General features: G+C 43.6%; 1 protein-coding gene across 3 annotated transcripts in view; it reads right to left on the bottom strand.

Moving 5' to 3' along the window:
- The window catches only part of LOC149285806 (Na(+)/H(+) exchange regulatory cofactor NHE-RF2-like), a 32,102-nt gene extending 7,621 nt beyond the window's left edge, over nucleotides 1-24,481 (bottom strand). For all 3 annotated transcript variants that reach the window (XM_089495008.1, XM_089495010.1, XM_089495009.1), the window contains exons 1-2: nucleotides 24,272-24,481; nucleotides 18,101-18,334 (exon numbers count right to left, since the gene is read on the bottom strand). In XM_089495008.1, the coding sequence (XP_089351134.1) occupies nucleotides 18,101-18,334; nucleotides 24,272-24,481 (444 nt within the window). The remainder of the gene's footprint in view (nucleotides 1-18,100; nucleotides 18,335-24,271) is intronic.
- Nucleotides 24,482-26,627: the final 2,146 nt, after the last annotated feature.

Genomic DNA, 26,627 nt, shown 5'->3' with positions numbered 1-26,627 from the left:
AACTCTATTCAGTGGGTGGTTTTACCCGTCATGGAGTCCTTCTTCTTGTCTCATTACAAACCCTGATCAAAGTAGAGGAACACGTGAGCATTTTTTGGCAGTACAAGCGTTAATTACGTAGACTCTCCTGCTCGTGACGTACACAAGTGGTCTTCGCTCGGCCAAGTTCTCATCTCCCATCAAACATCTCCCATTGTCTTTGAAGTATCGTTCCCAAATAACCTGCACCAGACTGATTCCAGGAAGCGCGGCAGGTGAAAAGCCTCCTGGCGTTGGCACGACTGCCGGTTCCTAACACGGGGCATTAGTATAATCTGTACGCCGGCCGACAACTAAACAAACATAGGAAGCGTGCCAACGTAATGTATGCTGCTCACAATCTGATCTCAGGTGCACCACAGAAGACCTTCAAGCGGTGGCGCTCATCCAAGGACGCGGAGCCACAAAGCAGGACCTCGTTGGCTCTTGTACCCAACAGTGATGCCTCATTAACTTCATTACGCGTATATAAAGTGGGTCAAGAGTACAGGACACTCGCGAAAGATTTAGGAGTTAAACTTAACGGAGTGCCTTGGTCCAGTTATTAGATGTGGGGCAATCTGGCCACCAATTTAAGGGATCGAACATCACTTCGTCTTCACAGACGAAGTCAATCCATAACCACCATTATAAAGGATTTATTTAGTGTACAGAACAGTACAATTTAGGATTCGGGAGAAGCTGCAGCTCCACCTTAAAGAGATGAACCGCACTGCCGTAGACACGGGTGCCACGGATTGTACACTGAGCTCCCTCCGCGGACTCAACAAAGCAATCAATTGGCAAATCCATGTAGCCATCCGGCCCTCTTTGGCTGCCGTAAGCACATACAGCATTGTCGGGATTTCCTGCTGCCCCTCCTAGCGCTTAAGAGGTTAAATATTCTAACATTAACCTCCGCAAATGATTAAAAAGCAATAAATCAGTGAAGCATCGTGTTTGACCTTGCTGTCCCTCCCTCCTCCACCAAAATAATTGTCAGAGTATTTTCAATTATTCCATTTAACCTTGTAAATGAGATACGGCAATGGTTAACCCCTTCAGCAACGCGCCGGGCAAGCCGCCTGAGCCCATCGCATGTATTTCCACGGCCTCAAAAGTCAAAATAACGCGTAGAGAATCACAGAAAATGGGTTTAGAGACTAATTTGTTTGCGTTGTTATATTTCTCGCCATTATTAAAAGAAATAAAGAAATCATTTAAAAAAGCAGCGCCGAAGACTCTACTGGAAATGGGAATTTCTGTTAAATGATTAAATGTTACAAAAGTAACACAGAATTGAGTGCTAATTTTTTTTTATTTTTTTTATTTATAATCTATATTTCCCTTTAACAAAGTGTTTGGTGTTTTGTGTAACAGGTGAGCGTTTGTGGTGGGAATCTGTACCGCGTGTGACTGATGTCCTGTACCGGGGCCAAAGCTAACAAGAGACTGATGTTTCTTGTTAATCATTCTCCGAGAGGCCCGGAATCAACTGGGAAAGCGCCGGCGGGATTAAAGCGCCCGCTCGCTCCCGGGATTAGCCGAAGAGCCATTCCCAGCCCCCCCAGCCCTGTAATGACTTCCAGAATAGACATGTGGGACTTTTAACACTTTAAATGCCTGTTATTATAGTAGAAGGTGATGCCAACATAGCATACCTCTCAACAGTCCCTATTTTCGCGGCCGCCCCACAGTCCCGCTTGAGAACGAAAAGGTTCTCATCTATTTAACTCTTCCAGGGAAACCTATTTAAATTCATCTTAATGCTTTCCCGTAACAGCAGAATTCCAAGGTCTTTTCACAGAAGACACTTAATACTCTAATCCGTAAGAAAAAAATAAAGTCTGCCATTAAGATAAAAACCTAGAATTTTCCTAATAATTTTATTTTTTAAGGAAGCAGAAAAACAAAACAATATATAAAAAAAGAAAGCGAGAAGTCCTTTAACCGCAGCGCCGTCTCATCCATCTCTGCGTATAAAACGTATAAAATCGGTTTTATTGCTGAGCTTCGGGAAAAAAGTTTTTTTGTAGGGAAAACAAATCCCGCTGTGAGTGTGCGGCGTTATTCCTCATTCCCAGGGCAGTCACTCTGATCTGCAGAGATTTCGTTAAACCCTAAACTCCAGCAAGCTGCTTCCTGCCACTATTTTGTGTATTAACGTACCTCCCAACAGCCTCGGGTTTTGCAGAGCAGTCCCTATTTTCAGGCATTTTCATAGTTCGCAGGTATGGGGGGCAGCAGGTATGACGTTTGCTGTATGAGGGGTTTCGTTCCTCACCCAAGCGCTGGTCATGAGAACAACACGTTTAATACATGCATGTAAACGGGTGTATATTTAAAGTGTGCCTGCCCTTTTAAGCCTTTAAAAAGGAAGTGCATCGATCCTGCGTGTTATTCCCCCCCCATTCTGCTGGTTTCTCAGGATCCGGCTCGTTGCGGGGAGCCAAGACACTAATCCTGGAGATAACGCCGCAGATCCAGATTATAGAAGAGCAAATTCAGTCCGGCTGCTTTCTGCGTAATACATGACATCACAACCAGGCCGGCTCCTTTTACTGATTAACAGCAATGCTTGCAGCGGCCTATATCAAAAAACCCTGTAATAACAGTACGCTATGTAAGGAAGCTTTACTTTACTGAGGTGGTGCTAGATAAGTGGAACAGCCTCCCAGCAGAGGTGGTAGAGGAATTAAAACACGCATGGGATAGGCATATGCCTTCTAAATCTAAGACGAGACCAACGACTGATTAATGTTGGAGTCTTTACAGCGGGAGAAACGGGCAACTAGATGGAATCTGAATTGTTATGTTATACCGAAGCAGTTTCTCCCTATTTCTGATTTCGTCGTGATTTCGGGAGGCACGTAAGGCTCGGATTAGCGCGCTCGGCTCCTGGTTACCGATATTCTGTGCAGGGGACACAATTAATCTTCTTGTCCTGCTATATCACCTGTTCCAGGCGGTGACCTTGTCAACGAACATTTATTTCCAGCTACATTCCTTATAGGTATCAGCCTCTTAAGTGTAACCTACCCAATAATACTCTGTATGGATGTGGACAACATTAACCCCGTGTTTAACCAAAGAGCTAAGTCAAGCCTTGGGATCCGCACATCATTGTGAGTGTAATGTAGATGCGAAATATGCACTCAAGTAAAAAAAATAAAAAACAAAACAAAACACAAATGTAATCTGACAATAAGAGTTTGTTAAAGAAAAGTAAAAAAGGAAAAAAATAATGAGTATAATAAAGAAATAAAAAGAATTAAAAAAAAGAGTGTAAAAAAGACATTAAAAAGTGTAATAAACTGAAAATGTAGACGAGAAAGAGTATAATAAAGAAAAAGTGTAAGAAAGAAAAAAGTATAATAAAGAAAAAGTGTAAGAAATAAAAAAAGTATAATAAAGAAAGAGAGTGTAAGAGAGAAAGAAAGAAACGCTTATTATAGTAAATGTAATTTCTAGCTTGTTAGGTTATGTTTTTGAGGTTGATATATTTTATTCCTCGAACACAGAAAAAGATGTTACGTAAGGTTACGTAAGCTTTCTGGGCCTCAGAGGTCTCTCCTTCAGATGGAAAAGTCTTCTGAGGTCCCTAAAGTTTACGGCCAAAGAGTAAAAAAATCCCGAAGGGCCGGTTCCAGCCCTGCTAAAGATAGACCCACAGAGGGCTGCCACAATGAGCTCGTTGTCCAAATTATGTTGGCCGGACCAATTCTCCATCCATTGCTGCCAGTAAAGGGACAGTGGAGACCTCAACATCAAAACAATAACCGCAATGTCCAAAAACATGCGACCAACGGAGATACGAGAAGATTCCGTTGATGGAACTTTTCCGAATCTGAAGTCATGGAGCAGTAGAGAAGAAGACACTCCATTGAAGCCCACGGGGACATCATTCTATATTAAGCAAAGTCGACTTTTCCGAAATGACTACAAAAGCTCTTCCTGAACCCTCCGCCCCCCCCCCCCCCCGGTCTTCTTCTACGGAAAGGGTCTCTCACATCCCAAGCAGGGAAAAAACATTGAAATATGCAAATCAATAAAGTCCAGAAGGAAATATTAGAAATATAAATAGAAGTTCTCTTGCCGGCACGTAAAGATCACAAGATCTGCCGGGATTTTTGTTTTTAGGCTGCACCTTCTTTCCGAACCTAGTAACCCCAAGGAGACCTCAGAACATCTTAACGCAAGAAGAAGGAAGAGAACTCTTACATCACCAAGGCTGTGTAGGAGAAATGGCCGGATACATGTTTATTATCTACTTCCTGGGGGTCCGGTCACAGAACCCCATGTTTTAACAACCAAAAAGGACACGTATGTGACAATGCAACATAACATAAAGACAGGGCTGTAGCGCGTAAGTTGGATAGATATTTATATAAACGATATCAGGGGATGAAGTAATGTATCTGGACAGGCTAGGTTCACATGCTGCAATACTTCCTTTTCAAGCCCAAGTATTTTTTCCTCCCCGTTAACTTGTTTTTCTCACGGAGATGACTCTTCGAACATCAGCCCGAAGCGGCCTCGCCCCTCTTATCGGACTCCAGCACCGCCGCCGGGAATGTTTTTGGAGCAGCTGATAACGGAGATCACGCAACTCGGCAGCATCGGGATCCAACATTCCAGGTAGCAGATGCAAGCCACATTGTAGAGGTGCCGTTCCACTAAGACTTCGATCTCATCGGTCGTTTCAATCCCAACAAAAAGGCTTAATTACACAGAGAAGCCGGTCGGCGCCTGCTGTCGTGTGATGTGAGAATTATCGGTCCCCTTAAAAATGTATGAATTCGGCATACAATGCATACAACGTGATAATTATTTTTTGAAAGGTTTGGGGCTTTCAACAGTACGGGAAATTGTGTTTCTAATCATTCCGTTTGGTTCTAAAAGTGTTAAATTTATAGGCCCCTTTAAGGTCTCCTTTTTGGCCAACTAATTTCCGTATAAACGAGTAGCGATTCCACCTGGAATTCTAACAAATATTTGGAGTTTTATTCGACTATTTTAGTGGTTTTAAAAAAAAGTAGTAGTAATATATAATCATAATCTTAAGTAAATCACGCAAGTTCCCAAACCCTTATCGAACATCGTATCAACCCAACCGTCCTCTCTGGTCATGGACACCAGCCCTGCGAGATCCAATGACGTCACTTAACGGTGATCCTTCTCCCGTGACCAGTCTTTCGAATAAAAGGCTCGTCGTGATGTCTAATAAAGCCCTGCGCGCTGCATTTTCCATAAGGAGTGTTCTTTAAGCCATTGCCATGCTCGGCTGTCCAAAAGGAGAGCCATCGTTCTACTGCCCTTTTTCCTATCCTATGTCGGGTGATGTTCCACAAAATATCAGAAATGTTTAAAATCTTCTCCCACGCCACATGACAATTAAGTGTTCCCGGCAAATATAATTATATTACATTATGGAGTTAGAAAATGTTACTTGAGTGAAGAATTATTTCTCAGAAGAATTTGGGGATTTTGAAAGTACTAAAATGTTAAAAAACAAACAAACAAAAAAAAAGTACTTTTTGCTTTACAATGGGAAAAAAAAAGTCAATTTATATCCTGTTAGGCAGGTCAGGTCAGTTCTAAGCCAATAATGATTGCACTACTCTTGTATTTGTGATGTAACGATGGGAAATTTTTTACAGCACCAAGTGAATTCTTACATAATTAGGAGAAAAATGAACTTAGTAAACTAATAATATTTCTAAGAAAATAAAAAATGGCATTTTTTTTTATAAAAAAAATAATTTAATAATGAAATGCTATACTCATTTTTTTTTTGGAACTGGGTTAATGATGTCACTGGAGGGCTCATCAGAGTTAACCATTATTATTATTTTTTTTTTTAAGTATATGTGTTTTGTTTTTTTCATTTTAACTTCTAGAAAACGGGGAGTCCTCAGGGAGGATTTAGACCCCTAAGACGTGACCCTTTTATCTCAATTCATGATAATTTCGTAATGTCTGCGAAAAAAAAAGTGGTAACGCAACCATGATTTTCGTTTAAAAAAAAAAAAAAAAAAAAACACACCAAAAAAAAAAACAGTAGGCAAGTAGTTATCTTCTTGACAGATGGCGTATAAAACAGCGACATTTATGCTCAGTTATCTGTGTTTACACAACGTTGCGAGATCCGAAGGGGATGAACAGCCAAACATTTCAGATCTGGCCTCCCCGGCCTTCACACGCTCCCTGTCCTCACGTGATGCGGTGCCAACGACCTGCGGCATCTTCACATAACGTCCCCGCACACGTCGGGCCAGAGGGGATTTTTTTTTTCTTTTTTCAATTATTAAAATTATCGGAAAAAAAAATAAAAATTTTAAATATGTTTTTTGAAAACCTCAAACTCACAATTTCCATTTCAAAAACAGGCACTCTTAAAAAAAAAAGTCCAGCCGTTTCTATCTTTGAGAGTGCCAGTAAGCTTCAAAAAGGAGGAAAAACATTAGAACAAGAGGCCATAACCTAAAGCTAGAGGGTCAGAGGCTTAGATGGAATGTGAGAAAGTTTTACCTTACCGAGAGGATGGTAGATAAGTGGAACAGCCTCCCAGCAGAAGTGGTAGGGGCAGACTAGATGGACCGAATGTTTCAGATCTGCCATCAAATTCAGCAGAATGTTTATTCCGCATTGGATGATTCAGAAGACGGTTGTGCAATTAAAAATTGTTTAAAAAAAACCCCAAAAACGCACCAATAAATTGCGATGTTTAGGCGTCTGTCAGATCTGCAATTTCAGTGGGTTGGCCCGATGTTCTCCACGACATGTGGACCCACTTAAGTTTTAATAACATTGGTGGGAGATGGAATGGCTCCCCGGCAGGGGGGGGGGGGGATATAAACAGGATTCCAGAGGGCAAACTGACCCAGGTGCTGTATCTGGGTTGAAGTTCAATTGAGTAGTTAAGTTATCCACCCATAATCCTCTGCTGCAGAATAGTCTCTCAAACGTTCTATTAAAGCTTTCATAGAACGTCCTCCTTAACTATTGTGAAAAAATTGTTACAAGGAAGTCTGTCCCTCCATTGACTTTCGTTAGTCAGAGAGTCCAACTGGGTGATTAAGACTGAGCCATTCTATCGGTCCCTACAGGCACTATGATAAGGAGTCGGGGCTCAGATAACAGAGTGAGAAATCATACAAACGGCTGATATGCAGCGTCCTGAAACATTATATTATGGGGCAAAAACTACAACTGGTTTAAAAAGGAAACAAAATATGATTGGGGGAGGTGTATGAAATAATGATATTATTGCACCCTTCGGGCACACAGAGTTTGACACCGAGACCATGTCACCTTTTCACAATTGAAATTTGCATTGGAAAATATATATAAATAAGATAATCATGATAAAGATAAGTTATGTTCCTGGATTTGCATTGCCAAGTGACGATGCCGGAAGATTAGTAGAATGGTAGCTGCTGGGCTGAAAACGAAGTGAAAAATGTACCTGCCTCTTGGGTAGGAGCAATTGATATGGCCAAGCAAAAAAAACAAAGCACATAGACTCGGGCTATAAAACCAGTACAATAAACTTTAAAATACCTTAAGATACCAGGAAGAGCCGAACGCAGAGCACAGAGAAATGCATTTTATTGCAGACCAAAAAATAATAATTTTCATGTTACTAAGATGCTATACGTTGGCTAAACTCGGGGCATATGGGAACATTCTGCCCCTATGCCCTTGTTCTTATGTACTGCTGGTTGGCTGTATTATTGTCCCCCCCCAAAAAAAATCTTGTCCTGATCTCCGAGAATGTTGGAAGTATGGGGAAATCTATTCTATAAACCACACCTGCCAATTATCCAAATTCGTTGGCCAGCTTACCCAATCAGTACACAAAGCGGCTGGCGTTCCATTAGCAAGACAAGCTCTGTGTATGCTCCGCGTGGGCAGGTCCAAGGTATAATGTGGGTGGGGCATGAAGTCACAATTCCGCAAACATCAAGGACACAGCAGTTAGTATTAGAGACTGGACTTCTTATTTTTCTGGGATCCACTTGAGATTCCCCTCTGATTGACATCAACAGATATACCATCAGACTTTTATCAATAAAATAAGATAAAAAATAAAACCATTGAAAGAACTTACGAAAAAGTTACTTAAGAAAAAAGAACTTAAGAAAAAGTTACGAGCCGGATCTAAAAATCCAGGAGCCCCAGCTACCTGGCATTTGTAAAGCCCTGCTTTGAGAAGGTCCTACGATACATGTCCATTGGGCCAACATGAGATGGTTTCTCCAGCTAACTGGACCAGGTTAGCGTGCATAATAATTGACAAGATCACAGAGGTCCTGGGGAGGGGGTAGAGTATCAACCGGGCCCCTGAGTCCTAAAGAGAGAACCCAGGACCCCTGTCCGTGATGTTTAGTGGGAGAAGCAGAAGATCAGCGGGCTGGTGACACCTTCCACGCCGTCTCCAGTACCATTGACCACAGTCAGTACCTGCTAGTGTATATTTATCGTGTGATCAAACCGCGTACATATTGTCTAAAACACTGTGTGTTACAAGCTGGGAAAATATCCGTCACCAAAATAACTCAAAATAACTGCTGATCTACGAGTTGTGCACAGGCAAAAGTTTAAAAAAAAAAAACACAATAAAAAGAAGGTTCAAAGGTCTAATCTGATTGCATCAAACCCATTGTTAGCAACTTTTCTTTTTTGTCACGAGCTAAAAATAAACCCAGAAGAGGACATTTTTTTTTTTTCCTGGGGTGTGGATTCTTCCTACATCCGAGGCATGTCCTGTTACTCCACCAACAGAAAACAAACCGGCCTCCTTACAGCCTGGGAGCCTTTGTCAAAGAAAATGACACCAGGGAAGCCATGAATATCCTGCGTCTCCGTACCTCTACCCACAGTCAGGACTCAGAGATTCGTCTTTTCAGAAATAAAAGTAAACCCTGGAACCCGAGGGGAAAAAAATGGTCCGAGAACCAAAGATTTAGGAGGATAAGAGAAATTGTTACAGGTGTAACCTATAGAGTAGCAACTCAACTGCTCCTCTTCCACCGGAGGACCTCTGGACCTTTGATAGTAGAGTTTTTGGGACTCTCTAAAAATAAATCCAACACCAACGATGCTTCAATACCTAAAAAGCTTTTCTTTATTCCTATATAAACTATACCCATTTGTTTAATCATGTGTTCTAGAACGGAGCAAAAGAGGAAGAGAAGAAGTTCTAGAACTAGAGAAATGGGTTCTGATCACAAGGAGCTGCCGTCTAAAGAATTGTGGACCCATTGGTGGGTTGGGGGGTCAAATGTGGTTTCCATAGTTTTTTGTTTTTTTTTAAATGAAATCCAGTATGACTTGAAAAAAAAATTGTGACGATTCAGAAATAACAAATAACGGCAAAGTTCTATGTGAAGCAGTAACCATAGAAACCATCGGAATGTTTCTGATTGCCGAACACTTAGCGGGTTGTATATACTTCTTTAAAGTTTGAAATAAAAACATCTAACAGCATGCATTGTTAAGGTACAATTTACGTATTTTTGTGTCGATGGCCTTGAACACATCGACTGGTTGGGGCCCTACGTATGTCTTATGCACCGGTTAGTGACTTCATTAGTTGAAAGGTCCAGATTAAACCTGTATCCACCTTCACAATCCGGCTGCGGAATCAGCCGGGGGAACAAAGAGAGCTCTGTACGTACGGCTGTTAATTCATCAAGCGCCGTCTTGTAAACCAAAGCCGGATTGTACATTCCCTGACGTTACAAAGAAATGCACAGAATGTATCCAACGGCATTGTTTCCTTCCCCGCTCAACCAAAATCAAGAGCATTTGTATATACACAGGTCATCTTAATACAATGAGAGGTCAAGGACACAGTTTTTTTATGACAAAAGATAAAAAACATATAGAAAACATATAGGAATAAACGGAACCAATTTTCCGAGTGAGTTCCGTACATCCAGATTCATTCTTCAGTATTTTACTAAATATACGGTAATTTGACGCTTTTTTCGCTTGAGCCGGACCTTCTTCTCCTTCCGCACTGGTATGTATAAGTAATCGTCCATATTATATCGCCTTCGTGGAATATTTTTACTCTCCCCTATTATCTCAGCCCTACATATTCTGCCAACGCAATATAAATATACGTAATGTGATGAAAAATGCAATAAGGAACCAACATATCTTCCACCCTCGTTCCACAGCTAGGAGCCTTCTCATAGACAGGCTTTAGAACCCTGGTGGGTCGCGAATCCGGAACCCCTTATGAATATGTTTTTCAGAATGGCCAAGCGGGTCCTTCTCGTAGAAGAAACTCGTGGGGGTCTCGAGCATCTCGAATTCTGGTCTAATTAGATGTCTACTCAGAGCTTCAACTTGGGTGATGTTTCTGCTGTCGAGGGTGAGAGACGCCAGCAAATATCTAATATCAAAATTAGGAATTTTTTTTTAAAGGATTGTCCATAATCAAGGAAGATAGCTACAAAAAATAAGAATTAAGGAAAGTGCAAGCTGTTTGGAACAGTTTAACATTTTGTCTGAATTCTAGTATTTTTTTCCCCCTTATCACACGTGTTTGAAGAATTTTTCAGTTGAAAAACCTCAATTCTGCAACTATTCTAGAAATAATAATAGTTTTTATGGTTAATGGTGACCTAGAGAAGCGTGGTCTCCCAATGGAGGTTGGGTGGCTCTGGAAATACAAAGTCCCAACATTCCCACACTGTGCATACAATGGGGAGAAAAGGCGATTAAATGTCACTGTTTAATCAAGCAGAAAATGGGTAAAACACAGCTTCCCGCTAACCCTATGTATTAAAAGAAAGCCGCTTCTCTTCCACCGACGGGATTGGCTTAACCCTTTCATCTCCACGGGGAAGAAATAATCCAACAAGGGGATTTTTGGCTTAGAATGACGTTCCAAATATTTTTACCTAAAGCCCAACTTTTTGATTGCTCTTAATCAGGGGTCAAACGAGATTTATACCCCCCCTAGCACAAAGAGGTTAGAATTGTTAATAAATGTAATTTCTGGTCACCCGTTCAAAAGGGACATTATGATTAGGGTGACAAGTGGTCAGAGGGCTAAAATTAAAGGGTCAGGGGGTCGAGATGTAATTTAGAAAGTATTAACCTCAAAGTGAAGGTTATGTATAAGCAGAACAGCCTTCCAGCAGATGTGGTAGAGGCTAATATAAAACAAAGAAATATAAATACATATTAATAATAGAATTATCGGGAGTATAATATTAGAGATATCGCGCTTCTAGATTTCACTAATTCTTCACTCCTCAACGCACCAAGTTTATAGAAATCACAAGACATTAGATACACGAAACATTGTAGCCGACAGATGCCAGATCCGCATCCGATGGTTCCAGGCAAGCCACAGAGCCTCTTCCAATCCGAGTTTACACTGTAAACAAATTGATAGTAAACACCGAACGCACCGGTGTCACGGGGGGACGTGCTTACGGGATAAGCCACAAAAGGTCTTTATATGAAATAATTTGATGTGTCCGTAAAGCAGATGAACAAATACAAACCGCACAGCGTTAGCGCCATGCCAAGTATTAATACGTCATCATACCTACAACAACGCAATGTTATGTTAAAGTGAAAATAAAAAATTTTATATGTTGAATAATTAATTATATTATTATAATAAAAATGTCAAACTAATCCCGCAGAGAGCTGGGAAAAAAAGTTTTATTAACTTTTTAATTGATTAAAAAAACAGTTTTTATGGGTTTTTTTTATTATTATTACTATCAGCATACGTTGGCATTATTTGTCACATGAATACATGAGCTTTAAGCTGTATGCTATCACGCCTTCTTTAAATGTTTAGGAATTTGAGGAGGAAAACCTGGATAACTGGAACAGGTCTATAAAATATATGACACGTCCTTGCTGGGTTATAATGAGAGGTTCTACGTTAAACAGCAGGAGACGCGGATTGAGGTTTGGCCGGATTTCCAGAAGGTTATGGGACCTGTTTCTGGCAGAAAGAGGCAAATTAATTCCATATGAGTAGAACGTTGTCCAACGGCAAAGCCGTAATTCTCATCAGTTCCCCCCAACTACATTCACAAGCAGAGGGCAGGAAATTGGGTTTTTGGGAAGGCGTCCACATCCCCTGCCCTGTGCTGGATGGGTGCACCTTCTGTATAGAAACCCCCGCAGCAGGGTACAAAGGACATTAGGAAAAGAAGCCTCCCGAGCAGAACGCAGAGGCACAGAATGTGCAGGGAATTAGAATGCAGCGGTATATAGAACAGTTAGAGCCCTCTGTCCACATTGTGCTAAGCATTCTGGCCAATCAGGTAGAAGGTTCAGCAGACGATTAAAAAGAATGATCTGGGCAGCAGATAGAGTGCGCATTAGGCAAAGAGACAGTGTGCTCTGTAGACTGCCCAGTAGATAATGGGGTACAATGCCGAGAACGGAATGGGGGAGAATGATCAGCATTTAATGAGAGATTGCTCACAGACTGTGGGGTAGAATGCTGAGAACGGAATGGGGGAGAATGATCAGCATTTAATGAGAGATTGCTCACAGACTGTGGGGTAGAATGCTGAGAACGGAATGGGGGAGAATGATCAGCATTTAATGAGAGATTGCTCACAGACTGTGGGGTAGAATGCTGAGAACGGAATGGGGGAGAATGCTCAGTAGACAGTTAGATAGAACATTCAGTATTGAATGAGACAGATTGCTCACAGACTACAGAACGCTCGGTAGACAGTGGGGTGGGATGTCCAGCTTCTTCCCTATTCTGCATTATTTCAGATCATGGAAGACGCAATCGGTTTTTAATCCACAGCTCTTGAACACGGCTTCTCTCTACAGGAATTTAAGGAATTGCATCTCCCCATCTTTAAAGCCATAAATACATCCGCTGGAGTCATCGATCTAGGCTGAGGTTTAGTAGTTTTACTACTTTTATCTGGTCAGGATCATTGTGTATTCTATAAACCGGCCAGTGCTTGAACCTGGGTGGTTTCCTCTACAGGATCGCTACATTTCTGTCCATATCAGATAAAGCCCTGTCTCCTTCACAATTCAGAACTGGAATAAAGACTCCTCGTTTCCACTCACACAATGGCCACGGCTTCACCGAGGATAAGATCGGAGTTCTGGATAAGAGCCAGCTCTGTTTCTTTGGCCAATAAAGCTGTCTTTCCTCCCCAGTCGATTATCTAAAGGTGCACCACCCAATCCTGACCGGAATGGGAGGCCAACTTCTCCCAGATCCAATCTAGAACTCTGCATGCAAAAAGTAACAATGAAAATATTTCGGGCCATCAGTAATCAGGGGTCTTATGGGTAAAAACGGAGATGGAAAATATGTATCCATCGCAATAATCCAAATGTATTTATATATCCTCGTTTAAAACAAGCGTTATCCACAATCGACCTCCGTTTCAGTGGTTTCTAGATGTCAAGGAGGTCCTTTTGTTTGGTAGCTCGATAGCTTGTGGCATGTGGACCGGACACCTTAAGACTCTCTCTTGTTTGAGTCTCTTGACCAATAAATCCACCCTGGGAAGCTTCTTAATAAGTTGACCCTGAGACTCTCCAAATATTAACCCGTCAATAGCCCATCGTGAAGATCCACCAAATGTGGGACCCAAATGGCTCTATTACCGGTTTCCATGAGACACTTATTAGAGTCACCTGCATTCAAGCAGGGATATCAACCATAGCATACTAATTGGGAATCTTGTATATTATTATTCATTGTTTTACATAGCACCAGAGTCGGCTCCAGACTGCGTGACCCTGAGAATCTGCCCCTTCACCCCGAGATTGAGGCAAAAACCGAGACCGTGAAGGGTAAAAAAAAACATAACATGTTCGCATTATAACAGTATCAGAAACTTTGTCAGCTGATCCGAAAAATAAAAAATAGAAGATATATCTAAAAATCAAAAATACCCACAATTTTCTATAAATTCCATTAATCTATAAACATAATCAGTGAGGTTATTCTTAATGTTTATTATTCATTTAAAAGATATCTTTATATTTAATCTTTGGCGTCATGGGCCAAGTTTACAGATCTGACGACCGTTGACTGTCTAATTGTTACATGATAAGTTTAAGAGACAGCAGAGAGTGAAATGCTAAAGAAATTGGGTGAAATGTCTCTTGGGTGATACGGAATCCCGTTTATTTAAACACCCTTTGTTGTCTGGTCTCCCTGGAGTATTTGGGCTCCTGTTCCACTTACGCTTCAGGAGAGAAGTCAGAATGAAGGAACCAGCACCTTAATCATTCCTCGGCCCTTTAATGCCCCTTAGTACCAACAGCATTAAAGGGCAAACCTTATGATCCTATGAAATAAGCTCCTGGGCATCGGGATCTATAATGAGGAAGCAAGATGTGGCTCTCTGACATATACTTGTGTTACTACACAACAAAAAATAAAGTCATAATGACCAGTTGGATATCTTCTCATCCGGACCAGAAATATTTCAGTCTTAATAATTCGATTATAATTCATTAGATGGTATTGTGACCACCTGCCTACAATGTGTTATCTGGAAGGGGGGGGGCTGTAAAGGGTTAAATGCAAGTAGAGTGGGGGGGGGAGTCAGCTGGATATTCATTTTAATCCAAGCGATGGCAAGATCGAAGCACCCGATTAATTGGCCGAGGATGGAACTGTAATTATCCGAGAACAAGATCCGGAGCTAGAATGGTTCCAGAATAATTAGCTTGATTTGTACGAGGAAGTGCGTTACGGATCGGTCGTCCTCACAGCCAGCGCTGGCAGGGGTTTCCAAACCTCCCGGCACCCGATCTGTGCTGCGGACGTATCGTTTAAAGATAATAACCCACCGAGTCTATAGGATTTTCGACTTTTATTGCACGCAGTATCCACCTTTTCAAGAAGCACAAGAAACACAGAATTTGCCAGCAGATCGGCCCCATTCGGCCCCCGTCTGGTCGCCCGTTTCTCCTGCCTTAAAGACTCAAACCTTAATCAGTTGTTGGTCCCGTCTTAGATTTAGGAGCCATGTGCTTATATGCCATCATTAGTCAGAGAGTCTGTCTGGGTGATTAAGACTGAGCCAATCTATGGTTTCCCACAGGCAGTATGATAAGGAGTCGGGGAGTTTGTCTAGTTGGGGCTCAGAATTCAGAGAGATACAAATGGTTAACATGCAGCTGCCTGAAAACATATTATGCAGAAACTACAACTTTTATAAAAAAAAAAAAGAAAAACAGCGCAATATTTTTGAATTATAAAATAAAAAAAATAAAAAAAATTATATATATATATATATATATATATATATATATATATATATATATATATATATAAAACTAGTGATAAAATAATTGGTAGGAGATCCCTTTTAAAGCCCCAATTTTTTGTTCAGGTTCGGTAAAGCAAACTATAAAAAAAAAAAAAAAAAAAAAAAAGGTACGGTTTCTCACCCAAAGAAAGACAGAAAGAGAGAAAATATTGGAGAAATTTCCAAAAAGCTTTGAGTCGCACAAAAAAACCCTCTCTGTTCCTTTGTGTCGTTTGTGTAACGGAGGCTGCAGATAATAACGAAACGGCTGCCCTCCCTCACGTACCGGTAATTTAATGAGAATTCAGACACTTCCCGGCCCCGAAGCCCTGCGCTACCATTATTCCAGCGAGGGCTCGGAAGGAGAGCGAAATTACCAGAAAGCCCCCCCCGGGGGAACTCGCCGCAGGAGAAGAACTCTTAACAACAGGTAAATTACTGGAGCGTAATGCAGAAATACGAGGTCTCGGGGCCACTGACGCTACTTCTGATTTTGTTGTCCCCAAAGTCGGATTTTGAAGGTTTTAATAGAATAATGGTAACCGGTGGGAAAAGAATATTTTCGGACGAACCCTAATTAGTGGCGGTGTTAAAATCCAGAAGCCAACTGGTCAGATGCCAAAGCCAGGGGTATTTGCAGACATGAGGAGTCCAGACTGGCCTTCCTTGGCCATATTCTGGTCTTGGAGGGAATGGAAGTCTCCCCGGCGGCTCATTTACACTGCAAGCCATACGGCCTCCATACCATGCATTACAATATATATAGATATAATATATGGGGGTATGAAGTCATATCCTGGAGCCACACAGCAAGGACGGGGGGGTAGCTGGGGCCGAAGGTAAATACGCCGCTGTCGGTGCCATAGAGATAATTAGTAATAATGCACACTTTAGATGTTGTCAGGAGGAGAGATACTTTTGTTCCTCGGAGATTCTAAACATAGCTTCGATTCCATCGTCTGTAACTCAATTAATTCGGCGCGTCCCCAGGCTCAGAGCGGCTGTTAAATACCCGCAGATACAGGAGCGTAATTTATCCATCGCTTTAACGGACTCGCGACGGCTTATGGCCGCCAACATGACCCTCGCTGTCAGAAAGAGGTTATTATGTCTGCAGCCAGAGTACACGGCCCCCTGCGGGACGTCGATAACCCGAGGAGATTACCTGGCCCAGTGGAAAATGCCCGTTAACCCTTTCCTGGTTGTTACATGTGGTCTATGAGATGGCTCTGTGACGCGTAACATGCATTTCTTGCATCAATGCTGTATTTGAGGCCACAGGAATAAGCAAAGATGGCGGCCATTATTACAGAACCAGAGATAGAGTATAGAAGGGGTCTTGATGGCAATGCTAATGAAGTCTGTTCCTTCATTGACCTGTAAAAGTCAGAGTGCCTGGCTTGGCGATTAAGACTGAGCCATTCTATTGTTTTCCCGCAGGCGGTACAAGAAGGAGTTGGGGGGTTTGTCTGCCTGAAAACATATTTTGGGGGAAAACTACAAACTAAAAACTCATTTTAATCCGATATTAATAGTAATAAAATTGGTGGGAGTTTCGCTTTAATGACAGAAGGTCTTTTCCGATTCCTGTTTGCAAACAGAATGAAAGTCTGCGCAGCTCTCCTCCGATACACCCCCCCCCCCCCCCCCGCTCTGCTTTGGCTCCTGCTTAATGTTTATTTCCAGAAGAAAACAGACCCCTGGGGATGGGAAGTAGGCTGGGGGGGGGGGGGGATAAGTCAAAATATATGGATGATTCAGAAAGAATCCAGACCCGGCCCCCCGGCGTGTTGTGACAAAGTGTCGCTGTCAAGAAATTGTTAATTCATTTAAAAGAGAAATGACGTGATCATCAAGTCGTCTGGCATTCACGGGATTAACCCTTTCCAGTGCCAAGAGGTGGGGGCCACACATAATACAGACTTGTGTTTCTGAAAGGGTTAAAATGTAATTTGTAACAGGAGTGTTTTTCAGGCCAAAAAGTGTTGCAAGAATTTAAGAATGGAAAAAAAAAAGAAATCCAACGCAAAATCTATGCCAAAAATCACAAGACTTGGAGCTTTCTCTAACGAGCTGCCACAAACGTATATTAATTAGAGCGAGAAGGAAATAAAGAGCCACATTTGTAAATTAACTTGTCGCCTGAATCGCAATTGCAATTAATCAACAGACAAAAAAAAACCAACCTTTCTATCCGTCACCGGTGAGCGATTCCTGACACGGACCAGCAGAATTATTTTTTAAATTAATAATATGTCCCCTGACTTTAAATGGCTCTTGTGCTTAGAACTCTCCTTCTATTAGCTGCTCATTTTTTAACCATTCTAAATTACATTAAATCTGGCGTGGGAATCAGAGGAGAAAATGTTTTTTTTGACCATAATGAATATGGCTGGGAACTCGCTGGGGTCGACCCGGAGTCTCAGGGTGAACTGATCCTTCCTTGGGTCTCTGGGTCACTTAACCCGTTCTCCAGGCAGGGGGGAGACGGATTTAGCCGTAACAACTCCCCGTCCGCTCTCCCTACTTGGTGATGAATTTACCCTTGGGGAAGCCCCCGGGACCTGCCCCCCCAGGACCTGTCATCCAGTAGGCCTAGGCCAGTATACGTCACTGTCTCTACTACTAAATACTATCTGGGTGTAGCCCTGCCCCCATAAACAGCTAGCCCTGCCTACAAAGCCAGTTAGCCCCACCCCATACAGGGCGACTCTTGCCCCTACAAAGCCACTGCCCCAGAGTAGGAAGACCCCTGGGTAGACTGCCCTGGAATGTTCCAGTCCACGTACCTGCTTCCCGTTCTCCGTGCTGTGGTTGTTCTGTAGTTTGTCTTCGTTGCTGGTGTCCTCCTTCCCTTTCCAGACCTCTCCATTGTTGTTCCCGATGGAGGGCGTGGGGGGAGCGCTAGAGTTGTCCTGGGACTCAGACGAGGAATTCTCTTTACGGCGCAAATGTTCATCCGTTTCCCTGTCCACGACCAGCAACTGTGTCTCGTTCTCCATGGCTTTAATACGCTGGACCACCTGGGCAGAGAGAGAAGAAGACGTAAGACTGTCTGAGGTGTCTCAAGTAACGGTTACAATGTGGCCTGCGGTCACAGAAGATGCTTCCCGAGTACTGCACCAGTTATAGAACCACAAGTGGTAGAAGTTCGGTTTGAGGGTCATTTATTGCCTTATAACGGTGGTCGCCGTTCTCCCCTCCAGTAGCGCTTCTGCCTATTCACTCATACATCCCCTGTTAAGTTGCTGATTGTTGCTGATTGGTTCAGACAGCCTTTGCAAGGAAACCGCGGAGAGAAAGTTGATGAGATAATGCTGGCTCTGCCACAGGCTGCCTCCATTACAAACAAAAAGCACAAGCTACGTTTTAATTAACAGATTTACTAATTCTAACAGTAGCGATGGCGACAGCGGCTCGTTTAATTCGTTACCTAATTGTGTTTTATTAAAATACCAAAAAAAAAAAAAAAAAGTGTAAGCGGTGATAAAAATAACAGCTCTGAGAACATCCTGGGACTATTGTTCTCCTTACTTCGTCTTTTAGAGGTTTGCAGCACTTTATCTTTGTTTACAGAAGTCGCATGTACCGATAGACGCTCCCCAGGGGGTCCGTGAAATTTAATACACCCTTATTTATTTATGGAAAAGTGTTTTTTTTTTTTTGGAGGTACAATGATTATTGTTCAATTTAAATTCCCACCGGTCAATTCCCTTTATAGGAGCCAATCGGTTAAAGGTTTAGAACAAAAATAACAAAAGACGAAGAAGAAGAAGAAAAAACGCCAGCGCAAAGAACATTTCTCTTTTCCACTCTGATCACGTAAAACAAGTAAAAACCAGCCGATTTATGTTCTTTGCTCTTCTGCTTATTGAACACTTCCTTTTGCCCAAAATAAGAATGTTTTTGGGAAAAGAAAAAGACTCACGGAATGCAAAACTCTCCATAGAAACATAGAATTCGGCCCCGTCTAGTCTAATTTCTCCTGCTTTAAAGAATCGTGGGTCTCGTCTGTTTAAATCCCCTCACTGTATTACCCTCTACCACCTCTGCCGAGAGGCTGCTCTATTTAAACACCACCCTCTCGGTAAAGTGAAAATATAAACAATTACAAAACTTTTTCCTGGTTAATAAACCATAGGTGAGATGAAAGGCCAACATTTCTTCATGCATTATGTATGACCAACCCTGGCAGGTGTCCTTAAGAAAAGTTAATATAGCCCTGTATAATGCATAGTTAAAAATGTAAGATTATTTCAGGCTGGAGATTAGATCCAATGAAGCAACACGCCAATGGGGTCTTGAGATTTTAAACAGGACGTACTTCTTGACCTCGAGACTCTACCCATTCACCCCCATGTAAGATAACGAGAGTTCCCAGGCACGTACATTTACATAAAGACGTCAGCAGGGATACAGGAACCCACCTCTATTGCTCATTGCATAGCGATGTCCTAACTCCTTTTCAATGGCTTATTATATCTATACAATGAGGATTAGACATACGAGAAGGTCGGACGGGTAGTGCCAGCTGGGTGAATCCTCGCCAAGACCGAGCCGCGTATCGCTTCATTATTTTACCTCTCACTTAACGAGCACTATTTCTTTTGACACCGGAATGCCGCAGTTGAGCTGGATCCCTGAAGACTCCGTTTTTTGGTGGCCGGGGTGACCTGTGCTTTTTGGCCGGCACCCCTCTTCTCGGTGGGCCCTAGAAGATACAACTCTCCTTGGTTTTGGCCAGGGAGGGAAGGAGTTGCATATAATCTGGTGGGGAGAGCAGCCCCCAGAAGGGAAAGAATGGGGACCTGGCATCCACGGTGGTGCACTGGTTCACTTTCTTCACCAACAGGCGAAGCACGAGTCCTTCAGGTTTCATGCAGAGAAAACAGGGATCCGAGAGACTCATCTTGTTGGGAAGACCTAACTCAGTCTACTTTGGACTACAAGACCGATGAAATGATTGTGATAATACATCAAATATGACAAAAGAGTCAGAAAATAGATCCTCAACGTTGGTGGCCCTCAGCAAACCTACTCTATTGAATAACTAAAGCTACGGATGCATCAAAAATAATATATTTAAAAGGTGTAAGAGCCAGCTTAACCAATCAGGAAATCCTTGGGCCATCACCAAAACCATAGCATATCTGGGCCAACACAATCCTTAATAAATAAGACCTTCCTAAGAGATTGTAGTTGATGAAGACCATCGATGGTCATCTCACTCACTTTGACCCTTATCTAGAACTATGTTTTGGCTTCCTCGTGTTCTAGAATAACAGCTACAAAAGCTGGAATGGATTTCAAGAAGATCATTCATTTCTCACAACCTCAGTGGCCGTCACTTTATGTTGTTTGTGTTATCTTGAGAATTTTGGCTATAAAAAGGAAGGACTGCAAGACATTAAACCTGCCGCCGACAGACAACGTCGGAACACAGACAGCCCGATATCCAGCTGAACGTTATAACAAAAGACAGCAAATATGTGGATAAATATATTGTGTCTCTTTCCCCAGAAGACTTGAAAGGCAAAAGAACAAAATACATTATATAAAACAGCCCTCTGTCCAAATCCAGGGCAAAGTGGCCTCTCTGGAAATAAAAAAGACTTCCAAAAATAAATCCAAAAGCCAATAAGGGAAAATGGCGAAACAAAAACAAACAAACAAAAGAAATCCATTAACAGTGAGAGAAATTCAGGAAAAAATGTGACGAACAACAAAGCAATGTTACAGAGTTCACTGCCCGAGCCAAGCATGTGACGGTGACAATGACACTGTCTGACACCGCGCGGCGCTGCCTTCTTAACCCGTTCCATCACATTGTTTGGGGTTTGCACTAGAATGGCGGGGATATCCGAGATCGAGTACCCCCCCCCCCGCAGTGATTCGGACAGGGTGGCATGGGATCCAGGACACGCAACGTGGGCGAGGACCACGACGATCCTGAAGTTTGGGATGCGACGTGAGCTGGAGACGTGGATAGCTTCATCAATAGAACGTAGCTTGTGATCATTAGATCCAGAACAAGATTCTATAATAATTAAAGCGGACCTCCCGAGATTTTGAATGGCCACAAAGGGCACGCTTTAGTTGAAGAGGGCATTATCACAGATGTGGGCAGTGGTGGGGCTTTACCGAGACTTGTGAAGTATAGCGTACTCCATACATGTAATTGTCCTTCTCTTCTGTCTCAACAATAAAGGAGGACCCTAAGCAACTGCTTCATTGCTTATATTATGGGGTCATCGATGAGCTGGATCTTCTCCTGCCTGATCCTCCTCAAATGTCACACGTTTAATCAAATCTCTTATTAACGTTCTACATTTTAATTGGGCGATTAAAGGGTGATTGACAGCTGTCCCTCATGTTGTTCCTGCAGCGACCCGTTTTGTATTCCGTTACAGTTTGAGCTCCTAGAAAAGAGGAGCATTGGGCGAGGAACACAGAGATTTAGGGACAAGAAGAGGGACACTTGGGAGGTAAAAAGCTGATAAGAAGAATAAACTTGGTGTACCGGTTATATGGTGGGGTTTGTGGGACCTTAAAAAGCCCCGGTATCGTCATAGAACAATATCTAGGGACATTTTTGGGGTTTCAGGACCTTAAAGGACAGTCCTTCAGGTGTAAGACACAAGAAAGTAATGATGTCATATGATGACACCTCTGACCGTCCTTCAGTGTTGGGTAACCATCTATCGGGATTTGGTTTGGCCTCCTTCGTTTTGGGGCAACAATTTTAGTTTCCCGACTTTTCGGTTTGTATAAAATTTGCAGCCCCCCCCCCGTTCCTTGGTTTCGTTCCGGGTCCCCCCTCGCTTTTAAAAAATGTCGTACAAATCCACAAATTAGGCAAAATTTATTAAATTGGGTATAAGGTTTATAATAAACCTGCGTTCCTGAGCTAACAGAAGACGTTTATTGCAAATACATAATCCGGGCGGATTTGGCTGTTACGGAGACGGCGGGGTTTGATGTACTAAATGGGTGATTCGTTTTAACCAATAAAGTTCAATAAAAAGGTTCACACAAACCTATACCTTTTGGAGCAGAAGAGGAATGACAAATGCACAGGTAAGGAGATTACCTAGAAGCAATGATATGATGTCATGGGCATACCTCCTGCACTGCATCCAGGTGGGGGTGGGGAAAGGGGTAAATGCATATGGGGGGGATTCTGCAGACCCCCCCTATACAACTCAAAAATTTAAAGGGCCCGCACAGCTATTACATGCATGAAAGCGCACGGAGCGTCCCTTTAAACTCTCTTCCAGATGTGATCTCCGGCCACCCGCTATTTATTTTCCAAAATAAATTCAATCGCTATGTCAAATATTTTAAGGGGGGGGGGGGCAGCCTGCCCTGGGAGGAGGAATTTGCAAGTGTAAGGAAAGAATGTTCCTTCCAGGGGAGGACTAACCTCCATCACACTGCGGAACTCCTCCGTTTGGTGGGTAAAAAAAATAAAATAAAATAATAATAATAATAAAAAAAAAAAAAAAAAAAAGGTTGGGGTTTTTTTTTTTGTTTTTTTTTTACTGAATATTTGAATTTTTAACCCCATCCTAGCTGGGGGGAAAGCATCGCAGAGGGAAAAAAAAAAGTACATTTCAAAACCTTTTTTCCTTTTTTTGCACTAAAAACAAAATTGTACAAATTTGCTATACCTGTTGACCGTGTGGAAGATGGAAACACCCAAGGGTGCGGGTTATCGTGGTTTGGCCGTGTAATTACACGCCACATTAGGCTTATGGCTTCCTGATCGTTATGGTTACCGGCGTGAAGCGTAAGAAACGGGGCGGTTCGTGGGCATTTTTCGCTGTTCTGATTCTTCCCGTCTCTAGGGCTTTATTCACTAAAGCAGGTGCTGGCAGGAGAGCTGCGCTTTCAACATCCTGAATTCACTGCGGATCATAAAGGGCCCCTGGGAAACCTGCCTGATAGAAGGGCTAAGCTGGCCCTGCATGATGTATAAATCAATCAGTGATGCGACTTACTTACGAATCGTACCGATGTAAAAGGGACAGTCGAGGCCTCACGTGCGCTCGACGGCTGAGAGCTATCCTTATAATTAACTTTTTTTAATCCTTCTAGATTCTAAGCTCCTTTGGGCCAGGCCCTCCTTGAGTTTCTGTAAATCCAAGTTGCTGTGTGATGCACGACGTGTTATGTCACCCATTGTACAGCGCCGCGGAATATGATGGCGCTATATAAATGATCATCAGCATCCAAACCCATGAAGTCCGTTTGATGGTTGGAGAGCCCCTTTATATATGCTGTATACAGGGCCGCGGATGCTATTCTCAGAGCAGAAGCTCGCAGGGGTCAGTGAGATGAAGCTGCAACTCTCCTGCCAACTCCCCTAAAATCATTTTCCTGGCTAAAATACCCCGTTTTTCCCAGTTTGGGCCGTATAAAAAGAGGAAACCTACGACTTGAACAGACTAAAGACCCGTCTTTGATAAAGCGCAGCCCAGCATAGTTGCAAAGAGTCCCAAATTTGCTGGGAAAGTCCTGACAATTGGTTTTATATCCCTTGCTGGGCACCACGTATGTAAAAAATGGGGTCGGATACGTAGCGTTCTGCGGACGGACCTGACGTCTCTGCGGCCCCAGTTTTAGCATATCCCCCCGGAGTGTTTTGTTCGGCTGTATTATGAGTCCTCTAACCCGCTACCCATCACAGAGCGGCTCCGCAACGCAAGCTCTAGAGCCCAAAGTTATATACATCAACCTTCTAGCTGTGGCTGGACTACAACTCCCATGAACCTCTTCCAGCCCACGATCATGGAGTTGGCACATTGACAATGGATGAAGTTATACTGGCAGAGACAGGGGTAGGTGGCACCTGGAGGTGAGGCAGGGGGTAGGTGGCACCTGGAGGTGAGGCAGGGGGGTAGGTGGCACCTGGAGGTGAGGCCGGGGGGTAGGTGGCACAGGGGTTAGGTTAGTGGTACCTGGTGGTGGGTCTCCTTCTCCACGTTCTCCCCGTTGACTTCCAGCACCCGGTCTCCAGCTTTGAGTCCCGCGATCTCTGCCGGGGATCCGGGCTCCACCTTGCGGATGTACTGGCCACTCTTGCCCCTCTCCCCGTGCAGGTGGAAGCCGTATCCCTGCTCCCCCTTCTTAATGTGGCACAGCCGGGGCTGCAGCTTCTCCTGTGCCATGGTCCGCTGAGTCCGAAGTCTTTAGGTCAGAAGCTCCTGGCGAATACTCGGCAAAGGGCAGCAATCAGCAGGGGACAGGGGGCATGACTACCCCACAGGGGGCTCTCAACTCTGGGTCTGGGGTTCTTTGAGAGCTCCGTAGAACGTCCGCTGCCCACCCGGGCACAGGGAGAGTGCAGCGCTGGGGAGCCGGGTACAAGGAGAGTGCAGCGCCGGACACAGAGAGAGTGCAGGGCCGGAAAGTTTAGGGAGGCAAGCGAGGTAGGTGCCCGGGACAGGTGCCAGACTCAGCGGGGTGCGATGCCAGGCAGAGGCTGGTCGGATTCGGTGTGCCGCAGCTGCCCTCCTGCCCCGTCTTACTGCTCCCTCCGCTCCTCCTCCTTCTCCTCTCCAGATCTGGCTCTTTTTTCACTCGCAAACAAGGATGATCATTGGCTGGATGCAGCTGCGGCTCCTCCCACTGATGCAGGCTGGAAACTTCCAGACTTGGGGGGTACACAGCAGGGCTGTGGGGGTCCCAAATCCTGCAGCCCCCTCCCCCCCTCCGCACCCTCACATACCTGCCCCTGCCCGCTGAGCTGCCCTCTCTGCGGGACTGGAATTCATTAAAACACCGGCTGCTCGGCACCTATTACAAAACCTCCACTTTCCCCTGAACTCAACACAGAGCCACATACCTCCCAAGTGTCCCTGTTTAGGAAAACTAGTCCCCCTCTTCAGAATGTTTGCTGGGTATGAGGGTATGGCAGGGTTCTACAGCCCTAAAAGCCCCGATAATGTGTATAGAAACAGCAGGGAATGGCTTTATAAATTAAACGGGGTAAATAAAACACTATTTTGTAAATGCGTTACCCATAAATAGGAAGTTTAATAAAAAGTATTTTTAAGCCCCACCCCTAATACATCTCTATCCCCGCCCCTTCGAACAAAAGTGTTCCTTTCTGGCCAAATGAAGCTGTCACTGAGCGCTCCCTGGATACCATTGATTTGTCTGGGAGTGGGAGGTGCAATGGGTGGGGAGTGGGCGTGGCTAAACACAAAGAGCAGAGTGACCCAGGGAAGCAGCAGCTCCCCCCGGAGACTCTGAGTGAACTCCCACCCCACCAGAGTTCCCAGGTACAGCCACAGCTTTTGGCGCCTGGGGACCCTCACTGCTGTCACATCCCCTCCTAGGGGCAGAAGGGCGCGCAGGGGCATTGTCACCAGCTGTTTGAAGTGTGCAGGGGTTTAATTTTTGGAACCAGGGAGGGTGAACTAAGTTAAAGGGACGTGGGGTCATAAATATGGGCAGTCTTGCTAAAGTCAGGTTGGTTAGGAGGTACACTTTCTGTAAACGATCATTTTAAGTTGCCCAGGAGTATTTGCCTCCTCTCCAGAACACGCGTTGCTGCGATATCACGCGGCCTCAAACAGCAAATCACCTTCGGCATCTTAAGAAATGATAAAACACGTGAAGAAAGCGAGTCTGGTAATATGTACTTAAACAAGCTTAACGAGTTTTCCTTAATTTAGAACGATTGCACCATACATGGATTTTATCTGCCCGCGTCTGTATATAATATGTCTTAGTGAATATATATATATACATTATCGGGGCTTTTAGGGCTGTAGAACCCTGCGATGCCCTCATACCCAGCAAACATTCTGACCTCCTAGAAAAGAGGGGCATCAGTGGGAGGAAAGAAAGGATTCGGCACACAAGGAGGGACTGACCCTTGTGAACAGGGGCGTCTGCAGCGTGTCTGGGTGCTGCAGAGACCTGTCCAGTTCCAAAACCCAGGGGCCACAGGGGTTCTAGTGATCAGAATGCAGCAAAAGGAAAGTTTTTGCCGGCGAGTAAAGGTGTTTCCATAAACCCCGTATGAGTCAGCATTTAAACTAAAACGTGCTGTTGTCACGAACTTACAGAAGCAGAACATGCGTGTTGGAATGTAGTCACATGTTACACGTCATACAATCCCTATTAACTGCTTATAACCAACCCTTATTATAATTGGTGCTCAGGCAGTGTGGGTTCCACTAAGACATTATTCCAGCGGATCTGTCATCTGTTTATCACCTGAAACTTTTAAGAATCTTTTTCTGGTTTCTATGGCAACAACTTATCAGTGCCTGCTGCTGCGTCACATGACATATATGAGTTCCC

This window comes from Sceloporus occidentalis, unplaced genomic scaffold (assembly GCF_023333645.1).
Source record: "Sceloporus occidentalis isolate IW3139 unplaced genomic scaffold, rSceOcc1.0.p SCAF_76, whole genome shotgun sequence".
Taxonomy (NCBI): domain Eukaryota; kingdom Metazoa; phylum Chordata; class Lepidosauria; order Squamata; family Phrynosomatidae; genus Sceloporus; species Sceloporus occidentalis.
Note: the sequence above shows the minus strand (reverse complement) of the source record. Positions and strands in the feature narration are given on the sequence as shown.